The following is a 17,409-nucleotide window of genomic DNA, read 5'->3' on the forward strand; positions in this document are numbered from 1 at the left end:
GACACAAATAAAAATGATTTACTTCATAAAACCACTTTTTTTTAGGAGAAAAACAACAAAGACGTCTGGAAAAAGTCATTTATATAGGAGCTCCAGAGAAAAATGAAGAAATAGCAGCTAGTGCTCATCAAACTGTGATAAAGTGACAACAGCAGCTTGCTAATGAAGGAAGGGGTACTTACACCAAAACCCTGTTTTCTTTTTTACATAAAGTGATTGCACATATTAAATGTATTTATAAAGATAGTTTTTCATGTTTGCACAAATTAACTATGATAACAAGATAACAAATTTTCACGTCTATTTTTGAATAAATGCAATAAGTGCATCTTTATTTTTTATTTCTTTTTAGAATTTCTTTTTTAGAAAGACACAGTTTCTGCTTGATTTTTTTTTCTCTACTTGAAAAACCCAATCTAAAAAACATACAAACTACTTTCCTTTCTAGTTTATGTCATTTAGGTCTTGTCATATTCTGCTCATTTCTATGTTCATTATTACTAAAAGGGAGTCTTTTAAATCTATGTTTTGTGTTTAGATTCCTAGTTCAGTTGGATTCAGTTGTCTTAGATCCTTGTTAGTCTGTTCACCTTTATTTATAGTTTATTTAACTCTTAATTCAGCTCCTTTGTGTTAATTAGTCTCTTTCCCTCAGTTTCCCAGCCTGCTTTGTGCCACAGCTATTCCTCCTCTCCCCTGATTAGTTCATCTGATTCCTTTGTCATTTTCCACCACTGCCTCACTATATACACTGAGTGGATTTCATTGTTCGTTGCTGGATTCTTCCATTACTCTGCATGACCCATGATTCCCCTCTAAATTTCCTTTTCTATTCATTATTAGAAAAACTCTTCAGTTCTGCCACAGTCTCTGAACTTGGATCCTTTTCTAAACATACAACAAAATCCTCTCTTTTTTTTTGATTTCTAAAGTTAAACCTCTTGAAGAGAAATGTTTTTTCTAAAGAGGTTCATTGTTATTTTGTAATTGCAAAAGAAAATGGGGGCACCATATTAGTCCCAACCCAGGCTAGCATCCTCCTAAATCCGGCCGTGGCTTCATGCCTGTTTATGCTCCCTTACATGTGATATGCTGAAAATATTAATAGGAATTAAATGTGGGCACATTCTTGTTTTTTACTCTCGATCCAACATGTGAAATTTGAACAATAACAAACATGAAAACACACAAAGAAAGAGACGCGTGCAACACCACACACTGAACTTTGCAAGAGTGCAAAACTGAGAGTAGGTCTTGAGGGAACAGGAAACTGGCTTCCCTCCTCCCCCCTTCAATTCAAGCCCCCCCCCCCCACCCCACCCAACTCCGCCGCTTCCCCCACCTCCTCCCCCTCGCTTCCCTCCCTCCCTCCTCCGGCACCACGCTATAGCAGGGAACTAGGCAGGCCAACTTGCAGAGTGCAGCTCAGCCTCGACAGCGGCTGCTTCCAACTGGGGCTTGTCGGAGAGCATCGCACTCCCATGTGCGCTGCTGTGTCCGCTGGATGTTGAAATCGCGCCGTGCGCCTCGCCAGGAGCCACCATGTCCAACCCAACCCACGACCCGTTCTACTCCTCTCCGTTCGGACCTTTCTACAGAAGACACTCGCCCTACATGGTCCAGCCCGAGTATCGGATCTACGAGATGAACAAGCGGCTGCAGACGCGCACAGAGGTGAGTCCGCCGGACGTGGCCGTCACGCGAAAACGGGACACTGGAAGAGGCAGAGTTGGAAGGTCCACGACGCGGAAGGGAGGGAGGGAAGAGTAGGGTTTGGAGAGAGAGATAAGCTGTGACGGTCCGTCATTCAGGACATACGGATGCCAAAGTGCCAAACATTCCTGAGGTGAAAGTAAACAGCAGCGTGTGAAGTCCACGCTGCAAACACGCAGCACTTATTTTAATCTTGGGACAAATGGTGACCATTTTTAGTGACAAAATAAAATGATTAGTGCAGGAGAGGAGTACATGTGGCAATTTAAAGTGCTAAACTGCGTTGCACAAGTATCACCTGTGATCCACCTTAAGCGGGAAACTCCAGTGAAAGCAGGATTTGACAGTTTTAATGGAAGACACAGGTTTTAAAAGGGGCTGAGCTTAGAGGAAACTGAAGAGTGGGATTTAAAATAAAGAAGTCGAAAAAAACTATCCGACTAGGCTGCAGTGACTGAGGCAAAGTAAATGTATTACCTCATGTAACCTATTTAATTTGCATACATTTACATATTGCCTGGCTTTAAAATATTTCCATAAACCGTTGGAAAAGAGTTTCTAAGTTCATGGGCGAGTTTCTGCTAAAGCGCAAATCCACCGTTCAACCCGTTTAAGCCAAACTTCCTCAATGAAAGTGGTCCTGATTGCAAATTTATGATTGCACATGGGGACGAATTAATTTCCTGTCAGTCTCCTGATGCTTCAAGTCGTTGGGCTCTAAGCGTGTGTGGCGTATAGTGTCATCCAGCCTGAACCTTTGGTGATCCCACTGCGAGCTGCATGGAGAGCATCTGTCTCCGGCAGCTGTTCCGTGATCAAACATGTGTGAATCTGCAGATAAAAAGTTCATCTGACATGTCAAGTTTAAAAGAGATGGACATCTTAAGCAAAAAGCAATAAAAATCTTGAATTAGTTTTAAATGATCCCTGTTCTTCATATTTCAAGATTTCACCATAAAAATTGTAAAATGTAATTCTATGTCCAAACTTCTGCTTGTACGAAAATGTGGAAATTTGTAAATATAGCAATTCTAAGATGCCAAAAGAAACATGTTCTTCTTATATATGGTGTAAAATAAAACAGAAATATACCTGAAATGCTCCATCACTGCATATTTCACTCGCCATGCTTTCCATTTCTGATTACCAATTAAAAATTTGGCTATTTGGATGACTTTCAGTCTCCCCAGGCGAACACCTCTTATAGATCTTGACATTTTCCTAAAGCTCAAGACAAGTGGTGGGAACATTGTGAAGATGTTAAAGAAAGAGAATAACAAGGAATATTTGTGTTGATGGCATATTAATATTGCCATTCAGCAATAACAAGTCATTATCAGGTTTTTGTAATGTAATGTAGCTCTATTATAAACTAAGTAATCAGCATATTGTTTCAGCATTTAATATGTTGTACTCCAATTAAAATTTTACATATTTGATACTTTAAATCAGTTTTTTTTATAAAATGCTTGAAACTGAATTGTGCTTCCTGCAGTTATTTATGTCTAAATTCGGGCTCCAGTTGAGTTACTGCAGTCTCTTACAGAAACTGACTTTCCAGAGGAGAAACTTGCAACTTTAAGCAGACCGACCAAGGCAATGTTGCTGTGATGCAGCAGCAGCAGCAGCAGCCTCAGTCTGATGCATTATTCATGCAGAGCCCCAGTGGACCTCAACTCCTGTAGCACACATACCCAGAAACCAAGTGCAATCACCACGCACACAATCTCAGACACATGGACATGTAGACACACGTTTCCAGACGTTTGCACAGCTCTAGGTGCACTACCATTTAAACCAATACTTTACCCTGCAAAATTCTGTATTTTTAAAAATATATTTCATCTTTTTGTTGCTGTTGGCTTGAGTTGCATTTTCAGCCTCCTCTTTGTCTTTTTTCTTTCTATCTTTCTTTCCTTCTGTCTTCAGTAGTCAGGATATACATCATATGCTTTGTGCATATTGTTTGACTACTGAAAATTTTGTCTTATAGGAGAGAAACAAAAAAAGCCTTGAGTTTTGTTTGAATCCAGATGTGCCATATAGTGGGGTTCAGGCTTTTAACATAATTATATCATAATTATCCTCATGAAAGCAAAACCCAAACCACAATTTTACCTAAAACTGCTTCATTTAATGAAGAAAAAATCCTTAACTTTGTAGCAATGCTATATTTGTGTCCTGTATCTTAACTAAGACGTTGAGGGGATACATGTCATACTTTCCACATGAAGCTGCAGCCGTTTATGTGGTTAGCTGCTGGACCGGACCGTGCACGAGAAGTCAGTCTGCCGCTTCTCATCACTGAACTTTAAAAGACAGCTCACATTAATAAACTAGACCATGTAAGTAGAAGTATGAGAGTCAAACAAGCAATTGGGGTCTTTGGAGAGAAATCTGCAAAAGATATCTCTAAGTTTATCGACAGTACTGCTGGGATAAAATTGCTGTCCTGTTATTCTCTGACATAATTAAACTAATCAGGTAAAAAATTATTGATCATTTCCTTTGCTTCTTTTTCTGCTGGCGCATGAATTTAAGAATTATCCGCTACATAAGCTGAATTCATTTTTGTTTAATTTCAAAACATTTAGTGTGCAGTATACTATTTTGACTTCTGGGATCTTTGATCTTTTTTGTGTGAATAAGCTGCAATAAAACTTAAATAACTGAAATTCAAGCAGATTTATGTGGCATGAACTACACAAATCACTTCTGCAGACCATAATGAAAATCTCCAGCATTTAACTAGATTTAAAAACTGGGACGATTCCTAGTAGATGTTATATGTAATTTCGGGAGGAGATCATTTTAGACCTCCTTTCTTTAAGCTTTACAAAAAGTATCACTACCCTGAAACCTCTTCACATTTTATCACATTACAATCACAACCTTCAGTGAGTTTTATTTGGATTTTATGTAATAGATCATCACAATTTAATAAATGTATAAGGAAAAGGACAAATTATTTACTAAATATATTACAAAGTATAAATGTAAAAAGCATGGTTTCTATTTATCCCTATGTACTATGAAACCCCCTAAATAAAATCCAGTGCCACAATTTGCCTTCAGAAGTCATTTAAAATACTGTGTATAATTTAGTCTCAAATCAAAATGCAGCTGTTCTGTGACAGACTCAGAAGTTTGTTGGAGAATATCAGTGAACAAACGTCAGGGAGAAAGTTGTTGAAATTTAAAGTAGAGATCGGTTCAAAAGCAAGATCCCAAATTTGGACATGTTGCAGAGCATTGTTCAGTCTATGGAAAAGTTATGGCACAACTGCAAACCCACAGACATGGCCATCCACCTAATGAGACAAACTGGGCAGGAAGAATATTAATGAGATTGGTCAAATGGTTGAAGACGACTCTGGATGAGCTACAGAGGTCCAAAGCTCAGGTGGTAGAATACAATATGTGGACAGTGTAATTATTTGTCATGCATTCTGCAATCCAGTATTTTTTATTTTGGCACGTTTCAAGTAGTAAGCTATTATTGAAATGAGGTTATTAGAAATTTCATTTGCAGTTTGAAACAAGTCAAAAAGAGAACAAAGAAATACATAGGTGAGAAGTTAAGATGAGACCAGAGTTTTACCTTTTGGGCTACATGCAAAACTCTATTTCTGATGAAAAACTATTACTTTTTATCATTTGGAACACAAACCCCCCAAAAGTGACACTTTCTGGTGGCTACATAATGCTTTGGGGACATTTTCCTTCAGCAGGGACCGAAAATTAGTTTAGAGTTGATTGATTGAATTAAAACCAGGACAATCAAGAAAGAAAACCTGGAAAACTCATAGGACCTGGCCAGATGTTCATCTTCATGCAGAAGCGCTTCGCTAAGTGTAAAACCAAATAGAAAGGTTGACACAGTCCCCATTTAATTCTATTTGAGAATCTTTCCCAACACTTGAAATTTTATTTCAATGCCGCTCTCTATTTAATCTTGAGATATAGTGCAAAAAATATATAAATCTCTGTATGTTCAAATAGAGGTAGAGGCAGTATTTATAAAGACTTGGGGAAAGATGGTTTTGCAAAATACCGACTCGAGAATTGGATACATGTGCATGCCTCACTTTTCAGTGAAAGTTTTAAAACAAAAAACACACTGAAATTTGAGACTGTATTGGGTTTAAAGTGTAGGAATACTTGTAAGAGTAACTGTAGGTGTGCATATTTTAACATTTTTCAGAAAACAAGTAGGTTTACTATGTGAAAATAGTGTTTAAATGTAGTATTCAGTGAGATAATTTACTTGTGCTGGTTGCTATATTTCAATGGTCCAGTCAAAAATGTTAACCTTACAAATAGATGCTTAATGTATTGAAAGAAGTGGAATTATTGGCTGCAACAAAAAGCTCAAACTGCACTTGGCAACCTGCTCAGGCTAAAATGACTCAGGACTACTGCTTTTGCTGTTGATATTAGTCGGTTTTTAATCGGTTCTCTTACTATGCTGCAGTTTGGCACTGCCTTCTGGAAAAGTGCTCAAAGAGTTGAGTGATGTTAATCCTGCTTTTTGAAATTCTCTCAGTTGTCACGTGCATAGGTGGGTCTATGAATTATTCTGCTACTGATGCAGGCAAACAATAGTGGGAGCAGACTCACCTATAGCGAAATATCAAAATAGATTATTGTAGTACTGAATAATGACAGTTGTTAAAGTGAAGTCAACAATACACACGCATTTGCTTGTCTGACATGAGAAATGCATTAGAGCTTCTTTATTTGTTCTGACATTTACATTTGACTGTACACATATTCGCATCAGTGAGGTTTGTTTCTTAATCTTACAACAAAATGTGTCTTTATTTAACTTGATATGCATGTGGGTGGAGAGATATAAAATGTAGAGCAGAGCCAGTGCTAATGATTGCACATACAGTATAATCTATCCTTCTGTTTCCTACCTTAACAGTCAGTTTTATGTTAACTGGTCAACAATACTTCTGGTTTTCTGTTTCTGATAGTTTGCTTACAAACTCCAGCCAAAATTCTTGGAGTTTGTTCAAAAAATAAAATAGTAATGGATTATAATGGTAGTTGTTTTTATTGCAATTCCCTTCATTCTGTGCTTGTTAGTGCTGCTGCTTTGGATGAATATGGGCTCTGATTTGAACATCGACTGAAGCATTTCTTCGTGGAGTTTGCATGTTCTCCCCTCTGCATGTGTGGGTTTTATTTGAGTACACAGGCTTCTTTCCATATTCCAGAAACACACACTGTTGGTTAATTGTTGTTTCTAAATTGACCTTATGGGTGAGACTGTTTGTCTCCATGTTGGTTCTCTAAATGGACCTGCAGCCTGTACCTCGCCTCTGTCCCCATGATTGTGGGGATAAGCTGCAGTCACCCTGCAATGCTCAACACTGTATTTTGGGTATTAAATTAAATGCATTACAAAACAAACAAGTAACTATTCATTCATGTATTTAATATCTTAATCAACTAAAGCCAATGAGCTCAAATCTATAGCTTAAAGGTGTTGCTAACAGTCAGGTCAGTTTTGTTTTCATAGAAGCCAAAGAAAACGTCACACAATTTAATATTCTGACTCATTCATATCTGAAAAAAACTGACTATTAAAGTTCAAAGCTAAGAGATAGATTAACAGTTTCATTAAGAAGAAAAAATTTAACTTGAACTTGAAGTCCTTTGAGTCTTTAAAACCACAATGGTTTGAGAGCTGCTGTTGAGTCTTGTTCAACAGATATACTTCTTAAGCCTTTTGCATAGCAAATCTTTATACTCAGTTACACTAATGATAATAAAAACACAAGGGATTTTAGTGGGGTGTCTTCTAGAATTTCTGATCCTTGCAACCTCTGTATAAACATTTTGAAAACCTCCAGAAAATTCTTAAGATTGATAAAGGTACAAATCTTCTAAATCTTGCTACTGCAGGTTAGCATTAATCCTCATGCTATTCTATGCATAGTCTCAGTCTGTGCTGATGAATGTTCACTTACCTCAAAATGCAGATTGCTTGAACTAATGGCAGGATGCACTTCTTTTTGATTGCAGTTAGACACTAAGAGAATTGAACTTTCAGAAGGCAAAGCGATCCTTAAATATTTTTAGCCCATTTAAAATGTATTTTATGATTCTCCAGCATACATGTCACAATAAATAGGGTGACGGTAAGCTTAAAGGTCAACAAAATATTTCTTTGAATTTCTGTCCTTAATCACCTGTCTGTTTTTTCAACTACTAGTTTAGTTTGTTTTATTTAATAGTGACTGATGTGAATTTATTTACATGATCTCACTGGGGGCTTCTTCTAGAGAATAAACCTAAATCAAGATTAGGATCAGGAAAAAGATTTGACTAATTAATTCAGTAAAATTTTACACTGCCAGCAAAGAGCATATTCACATTTAAGTATATTTGTAATCTTAATATTCTTATTATAACATTTCCACAGCCAGGTTTATGTGTAGACTAAGCCAACAAGAGGCAACATTTTTGGTTTTCTTGAGTTTGTTGAGAACCTGGAGACTTTTATTTGTAGCAGCAGTTCTATCTTTATTTTAATCGTTTTTGGTTTTGTTAGGACAAACAAGAAGAAATAATAACCTAGGTATTAAAATGATTCAGTATTCCTGTTATCTGATAAAATAACTCTCTCGACCACTGAAGGAGAATAATTTATCCTAGTAAATTAATGTGACATGCTCTGTTGGGTTTGTCAGTTGGACTCCTGCATTTTTTACATACTGAGAAAACTTTCCTCAGGTCGCAGATAATATATTTTTTGGTGTGTTTTGTTTTCAGTAACAACCTTTGTACCTGCCCCATAGTCTCATGGAAATATGGCCTAATAAAAGCCAACAGCGCAGCTGATCGCATGTTTGTCCGGGTTCTGAGCTCACCTTTGAACTGAAACCTCTGCTGCCACTAAAGCAGACTCTGGTCCTGTGATTACTCAGGGTCTGTTTCTATCCCAACCTTATTACCTACTCCATTCATACTTATTACCTGGCTGGCTGTATTTCTGTGCCAGACCAACTGCTATCCCATTACCTTCATTTTAGTGAACGTGAACCTGCGCTGACCTGGCAATCTAAACAGGCTGTGATGTGGGTTTGATGCCATGCATACGGTGTGACCACATTGTTTCGGTGCAGTCACACGGAGGGCACAGACCTCCGGCGTTTGGAGGGAGCTGCGCTGATTTGTGGGGGAATTCGACACTTAAGCATATGCAAATGTACAAAGGCGGATTAACATTCAGAGGAGGAGCTTGGTCGACCTCAGCTGGTGCAGGGCCATTAGCATAGAGGGCATTAATATTCAGCGGCACAGAGCGGAGACGCAGAATAACACTGTAAGTAAAACTACAACACAGAGGGAGAAACAGGAGGAAAACAAAAGCATTTTAATGGAGCCGCTGCAATAATACCCGGCAGGCTGCATTCAGAGGCTTCGCTGCTGCTGCTGCTGCTGACAGTGGGTCTAATGGTCACACTCCTCCTCAGCAGATAGACATGCGATCAGTAACAATGATTGGCAGGCCTTTTATTGGATTCTTGTGTCTATTGCACATAGTTAGTCTCATTCTCATTATTTAAATGGGCCTGCAGACCTGACTCATTGGCTTCTCTGTGGAACTGGGGGAACTGGAGTGTTCATTATGGTAAAATCCCTTGTTCCTGTCAGGAGCAAAGTGGATCTGTTCCCATCAGCGCGAAGTGTCAGATTGACATGAATAGGCTTATGGTGTAGAGGTCAAGTTGGCAGTGTGCTGTTAGGTTCACATGGAGGGATTAAAGATGAGCCACCAAGAACGCAGCCAGAGGTTTATGTTTGAGAATCTGCCTTCCTAAGACATATTATACATTGTGGCCTTAATGGAGGCTTTTACTGTCTGTAGGTCATATGAAAACTGACATGTATTGAGTCTGATATCACCGTTGTACTGAAAATAAAAGCTTTGTAGCACCCACCCAAGAACATCTGGTTCTTGTCTTCAGCTGGGAAGTTCACAATCGGCGTCCAGTCAAAAAACTGCAGTAGCTCTGATATTACTGGCTACAGCTCCAGTATGCAATGATGTAAACCTGACACCTGGGAAGACATGCTTACATCATACAGAAATTTGCTTTTAAAACACACGTCTAGAGGCAAAAGAAAATCAGCCGTCAAAGAAGGAGACCGGATTGAGTCACAGTACAAGGCTTCATGGTCTCTGGCAGTTTGCACTCCTGTTTTTTCTTAGGAATGGACCATCTTGTGATTCTTTTAGGATGATTAATTTTTTATTTTAATTTAATTTAATTAAGATTCAAACATTCTTTAGTAGTGCTGATGATCCTTGTTCAACTGATAAACGTTGGTCAGTGCTGATTTTAATCATTCAGTGATCCGTTTAATGATTATTTTAACTGTATAAGAAATATGTCGCATTACTCTGCACTGATTTTCCCTCCTACACATTAAATAGCGAAACAAAGAAAAAGCAACACAGTCTCGATATGTCAAAAATGTTGTGTTTACTTCGCTTCACTGAATCAACAGCATTATTTTTATTTATTCCTCTATCAGCTGAATCTCTAATATGCTCCATTTTTATGATTCAAGGCTTATTGACAAAGAGCAGCCGTCTGCCTTTGTGGGCTTGTGAAACGTCGCTCAGTGCTCTCACATTAAAAACAAAGACATTTTGCATTTTCATAATTTGGCCAGTCACTGAAAGGACTGAATCGCATTAATCCTGCGTCTCTTCGTTAAGTCCCCGGCAACATCCGCCTCGCTAAATTAAAGAATAATAGTGCTAAAAGGTGAGCAGGCAGACTGATCATTTTGAAGGGACAAAGTAACCTTATCCACAGAAAGCTGGTGTCAGAGCTGAATACCTCATGCCTGTTTATTGCTTTTTTTCTTAGAAAGCTGTTTTTTGGTGTGAAATCTCTGAATAGAGACAGAAATACACAAAATTCAATTTACCGTCTTACAGTAAGTTTTGTATCTTGTCTTATTCTCCTATGGAACACATTAGAAAATAGTTTAAACACTCATGAGCAGTCACTGACATACAAAAATGTAATTAATCTATTAATTTTACAAAAATGTAACCAACTAAGACACACACAGCTTGTAGCTGCTACTTGACTTTCTATTGGATTTTAAAGCTATTCTTTTATATTATATAAAATTACTGCTTAGAGATACATATAGGTAATTGACACAATATGTGACCTAATATATGAAATGGGTATTAAAGATTTGGACTAAGAATGAATAATGTATAAAAGTGTTGAAGAGTTAAAAGTGAAACCTGATTTTCTTTCTTTTCAGACATATGTGAATGTAACACATACGGTATGCCTCGTGTTACATTACGAGGCATATTTATGTGCCTCATAAATATGCTGTTGCTTTCTTTGTATAAGTTGGACAACCATGTTTGTAAATTACAATCTAAACAGACTTGCCATTAATTCAATGTTTTTTATTATTCCATCAATGTTTTTTTTACGTAGTCACAAATTGAAAGAAAAACGAGGTCTTGTTCATAGATTAATTAGTTCAGGGATACTCAAACTTTCTTTACATATCATGGTTATAGTCATTAATCAACAAAAGAAGAAGTAAATATTAATCAAACCAAGGCCTGCTTACTTTTAAGTAGAAGCACAAAAATCAAAAGTATAATTGACACTAATGCTAACTTTACAACTGCTACGATAGACTAAAAGGAAAAGTTTATGACTTGTAGCAAGGGTTTTTGGTTTTTATGAGGAAATAAACTTGCATTAGTCCCCAAATGATTCAGGTACCTCGATTATTAAAATTCCTTGAGGCAAATCATCTGCCTGTAAGCTTAGTTAAATTATGTTCTACTATTTAGCGCACCGTATTCCAGTCGGGTGATTATTTGTGTTGCACCTTTACTTCCGCCTGTTAGTTCTTGACGATTGCTGAGTGCTAGCAGAATAACATCCAATTTTCAAGGTTGGTCCGTGGCATCCGGGGGGGATTTTATTGATTTATGATAATATCTGGGTTCTTATTGTTTTTCTAGGGACCAGTAGGCATTCTTAAAATGACTGGCATGACGTATGGGTATGGCCTTTTTCCTTCTGGAGATGATGCCTACTGGTGGTGAAGAGTGAACGACGACGAAGTTCATGGCAGTTCTGTTGATACAGCGGAATCCATAGAACGGAAACGGATGCAGATAGATTTGCAGCCTGATTTTGACTCACCCCTGATTTGATAGCTTTCAACACCAGAACCATAAGGGGTCAAACTAAAAGAACATCTTACTTGGTCAGATCTGGTGGTTGACTTACTTACTAACTCTTCGTCACCTTCATCTCTTATTTAGCAGGAAGGATTATTGACTTTTCTGCTCCAACAGCAGTTTTGTCTGGCTGGAAGTCACTCAGAGATTAGCAACTGTCAGTTCTGCTACAGGTCATTGAACGTCTTGATGGATTCTCACTTTGAAATTGGATCTGGATGAAGAAAGTTACTAAATGACCCTCAGCACCAGTTCAGTGCACAGAAGAAAAACAATGAGATTTTTACACAAAAATAGCAAATTCTATGATGCAAGCAAGAACATTTATCACTACATTGATTAGACACCTCTCCTGATCCGACTGAACAAGAATTTCCAATTGGTGTACTGGTTCTGTCAGGAGTGCTTATCAGCCAATCAGAGAGGTTTTATGGTAAAGCCAGTGTTTCAACAGATAAAAAAAAAAAAACATTTTGACTGGTTGTTAAAAAAATAGACTAGCTTTTAGGTACAGAGACATCTTACTCTCTCTATTTCATAACTGGAGCTTTTTTCATATTAAAAGGAGACAACATATGATTAATTCTATTGAATCCAAAGAGATTTACATTCAAAGTTTAGCTCACAAACCAATATTTAAAATTATGACTTTTTGAAATTCTAATTTTCTTAGAAAACAAAAATCTGACATTTTTTGACAAAACTCTTGTAGAATAACATGCCAGTGTCAAAGCTTTTTTTTATTAGATTCTCAGAAGCTTCCTATGGGAATTAGAGGTTATTTTGACTCAATCTAAAAAGCCCGATAAGGACATACTGAAGTAACCTTGGAAGGAGGAAAGTAGTTTTTGTAGTTGATCAAAGCAGGTGTGTTTGTGCACATCACAGTGATGATTCTGTTGGCTCTCATTTAACACAACTGAACAATTTAGTGTGGTACTGCTTTAAATATTTGGATTGTCAAATGTGCAATGTAGTAATATGTACTCTTAAATGGATATTTTTGCTTTAGTGTCAAAAATAGCATACCCTTACAGATTTTATTATTTCTGTCCTTATGTGAAAATATATAAAAATGGTGCTTCTTAGCAGTGTCCCATTGTATGTATGATGTTAGAAAAGGATATTTCCAGAAACTCATAAAAATGTATAAAAAAAGAAAAGAGCTCCGGTGAAATCACAAGCGTCAGTCACATCCAGCAGGATGCTCGGACAATGGACCCACCTTTTTCCTGGCTCTTTCCCATGGTTCCTTCCAGGCAGCTCTGCCCCTCAGATAACAGAGAAGACAGACGTGCCTGCAGTCAGTCCATGTCCTGTTGTGTTCTCTGTTCAGCATGGTTGACAACTCCGTCCTGAAACTAAGAGGTCACAGGTTGAAATCTTGGATCTGAAACAGTTTGTGCTCATATTGTTTGGCAAATATTTGAGTGACACAGTGAAAGCTTGAACTGTGGGAAATTACTCATTCTATGTTTTTGGCATAATAACAAAAAAAAAAAACCTCCAACAAACTAAATGTTTTTTTAATATCCCATGTTTTGAGTTTTGGAGAAAATCTGGAAATTCTTGTCATTTTGTGTTGCTTTTAAAATTTACTTCCTAAATATAACCCGTGGCAGACTTTTAATTATCTTTTATGGTCAACATTTGTTACATTTATTTGAAATAAAACACATTGAAAAACAATTTGGACGCCTTATTGTCCATCAAAAATTAAAAAAGTGAAAAATTGAATTTGTCTGCTCAAACCTTAAAGAAAACCAGAAATCTTTGTTAGTGAATAAAATCTTCATCCATTATGTTTAATAATAAATTATAAAATGGGCAAGTCTTCACAGACAGTAACAGCCATTTGAGGCTGCATATCTTTATCTTTGTTTAAATGATTATATCAAAATGCTAATGTTGCAAAACTAATGTTCTGGTCAATGTTGCAGGTGTCATATTGCATAATATAAATAAAACAAAAATATAAAATTATGAGATAGATATGAGATAAAATTATGAGATAATCCCAGTGAAAGGGTTTTCATAGTAAATCTGTGTGTACACAAGATAGAGGAACAAAAGAACAAATAAAATTGTTTGGATCATCCTAATCTTGGTCTCCCTAATCAGCTTTGTTAACTAATCAAGGGTTTATCTTCATTTCCGTAAATCGAACAAATAGCAATCCAGAAGGTGTATCCAAAGTGGTATGACACCGGGTTTTATTGTTGCATGCAGCTTGGCTCATAAAAAGCTGTGCAACTCCAGCTGCATATTTTTACCAGTGAAAGCAGCAAATATAGAGAGGGAAGTTTTACTCGAGGGAGGTTTCACCAGCAGCCAGGCTCTGCTTTGTGCTGCTTTCTGGCTGTTTCATCATTTTGCTGATCAGCTGTTTGAGTCTAATGGAGTTTTCCATGTAAATGAGCTGAGCTTGATAATTCTGACCAAGGATGGAGACAGACTATAGACTGTAAATTTATTTCATCATTACTGATATTGTCATGGGTACTGCACCCTTCTCGATTAAATCTTTGCTGAAAAGTTGCACCTGTGACTCAGTATCTGCATCAGTGATGTGTCATTGCGAGTGTTGTACAGCAGCTGATCTGCAACTTTCCAAGAGGGCTGGCTAATTGTGTATGTTGTGTGTTGCAAAAGTTTTAGGATATTGTTTGATTTTAAAACTTTACCAGTAGAAGAGTTGACTCTACACAGAATTAATTACCTTCTTCCAGTCTAGAGCAAGCTGTGACTCCAGAATTATTTCCTATTTTATCTTTGTGAAATAAATTCATGTGGACACACTGGCACTGTAAATGTGGGTTTTGAGTGATGTCAACAATTAGCCTCTCGGTAGTAGAACATCAGACTAATTTTTAATCCAGTGGCATTATGCTCGCTATTGATCTTGTTTGATTCATCAGGTCAGATGAAGCTAAAACAATCTAACATTTGTGGAAACTCTTAACTGCTTTGTACAGGGTCACTCCAAGAATGATGCAAGGAATATGTTTGTGTCAAACGTACACATAGGATTTAGCTACTGCATTGCTAAATCTTATTAATAGTTTACATTTATTCATTTCAAGCATAATGAAAATACATTAAGTAAAAGATTATACTGTGAAAATTAATCATGCTAAATTATTAAAAAAATGGACTTGTATATTTAACGCTTATTTAAAAATGGTAGTTGTGTTTGCTTCAACTCGGGTTGAGATAGTTGCAGACTTATCAAAATCGCATATTTTAAGACGTCCTTCAACGGATAAAAAAGAAATAACTAAAAATGGAGGAAAATCCTCACCAAACCTGGATTCACTAACATAGACCAGTAAGAACTTTGTAAGGCATTTTAAAGACTGTATCTATGAACGCTACGAGTGGCTAACAGCTAGCACTGAGTACAACAACCTGTGGATTTTATTTACAAATAATGAGTGAATGTTACTTTTCTATAAGCCTACGTTCTCATACAAATTTTACTTAATATTTTTTCTTTTAATCGTTCAGATGTGCTATTTGAGCAGGTATGGATTGATGTTGAGCTGAACTAGGAAACAGAAAAGTTTTGTTAAATTGCTGGCTGTACAATTATATGCGCTGTTGCCTGTGTATTTTGTTAATATATACATTGATGTATTACTTGATATGTGCATTGTTCCCTTACTTGACGTATTTTTATTCACTGGCATATTATTGGATGCCTGTTTCTCGGTGTGGTGAATAGTTTTGAATAGTTTTTGCATCGTCCTTCAGAACGTGTATCGTTCAGGTATAGTTGACGTCTATTGAAGGCTCTGACTGAAACCTTATGACTCGCCACTGTAATGATTAATAAGATCAAAAAACATCTGTGGTATGTATCCGTAGCTTTTGTTTAAAAATACTGTATCATTTCAACCCCCTAACGGTGCTGGATAAGATTATACAATTAAAGTATGGTAAACGAAACATTATTGATCTTTAAAATTTATTGCAATTATGAACCCAAAACTGTGCAATTCCTGCGGGGTTTTTTTCATCAAACTTTTATTGATTTTTTTCTGAACGAGCAGAGATACTTTTTTTTGTACATTTGACTGATATCTTGAGGAAAATATCCCCTGTCAGTAAGTCAGTGTCGCTCCTCAGTGTGTATCTGCAGCACAAGTGACTTTATTGCTGCTGTAGGAATCAATCCGGCTCCATTCTGGGTGAAAGCCAGCAGTCTTGAATGTTGTCTCCCGTCATTTTTCAAGCTTGTTCTGAATTGAGTTTCTCTCTTTAAAACGCCAGACAAACGACTTGTGTGTATTTACTCTGACCTTTCCTACATTGTTGCTCTGTGGAACATATGTGAACCAGTTCTGTGACTCCAGTGCATGAAGTCTGATGCAGTGAAAGAGAGGGACAATGGGAGGGAAGAAGAAGAAGCCCAACTAAATTGGCAGATATGAAATTAAACTTGGGGACTTTTTCAGTGACTTCATCCAGAGAGATAAAGTTCATTTCTGGGGAACGTGTAGAGGCTGTTCAAGGGCAATGACTTTCTCCCGCTGCATTCATTTCTCTTCATTTCCTTAATGCGTGGCAGGTGCCTGTATGGTGGCCAAATGCAGCAGCATGTATAGTCTGCACTCTAGACCCACGGGAATAAACATGTTGATGTCTAACATTAGTGTGTCCTGGGTCTTAGAAATGATCACAGCAATGGCTGTATGGAGGGAATTGCTTTACTTTGTCAGTTTAAGCACCACTAAAGATCCATTGCCAATGAGGTAAAGGTTTATTCTCTCAGGCATCTCTGTCTCTTTGTATTTATTTAGCATCTCACTCAGCCATACTGGGAAAACCAGAAAATGAAACAGTAAGTCCAAACCAAGTCAGCCTAATTGTGTTATTCTTTAACTAACAAATATTAACTGTAGGGTTTTCAAAACTGTAATCGTTGTTTTTTAGTAAGCTATTGAAAAAATAACAGAGCAGCATCATTACATGGAGGAAAATAGCCACAATTGTATTCAAAAAGTCATTTTTGTTAAGAATAAATAATAAATCTATTTTTTTAGTAGCTGCAGGAGCTGCTACTTACAATTTTTTACTTAGTATTTTTGTGTGCATTGCAAAACTGTAGCGTATTCTTTGACACATTACTTTATTGACCAGTGAATCTGGGTTTCATTAACAATCTGTTTTTGACACCTTTTAACACCATCCACAGTAAAAGAGCAACAAAAGTCTGTAATATCACCTCGCTGAGGCTCTGAATGTTGCAAAGATGTGAGCATAACCCAAAAAATTTGATTAAAAATTAATGTTTATGATGCCAGAGATGAATTTTTATACATTTTGTTCCCACAGGATTAACTGGAACCACATTGAAATATCTTTTTATCCAAATTATGGGTAAACTAGCTTATCACCATTTTCATAAACATACTTTATTGAGACATGAAAATGAC

The 17,409-nt window shown here is 37.0% G+C and overlaps 1 protein-coding gene across 5 annotated transcripts in view; it reads left to right on the forward strand.

The window, feature by feature from the left end:
- Window positions 1-1,396: 1,396 nt before the first annotated feature.
- ldb2 (LIM domain binding 2) overlaps window positions 1,397-17,409 on the forward strand; it is a 98,268-nt gene continuing 82,255 nt past the window's right edge. For all 5 annotated transcript variants that reach the window (XM_023328964.1, XM_023328966.1, XM_023328965.1 and 2 more), the window contains exon 1: window positions 1,397-1,674. In XM_023328964.1, coding sequence (XP_023184732.1) covers window positions 1,543-1,674 — 132 coding nt within the window. In that variant the 5' untranslated portion in view covers window positions 1,397-1,542. The remainder of the gene's footprint in view (window positions 1,675-17,409) is intronic.

This window comes from Xiphophorus maculatus, chromosome 23 (genome assembly GCF_002775205.1).
Source record: "Xiphophorus maculatus strain JP 163 A chromosome 23, X_maculatus-5.0-male, whole genome shotgun sequence".
Taxonomy (NCBI): Eukaryota; Metazoa; Chordata; class Actinopteri; order Cyprinodontiformes; family Poeciliidae; genus Xiphophorus; species Xiphophorus maculatus.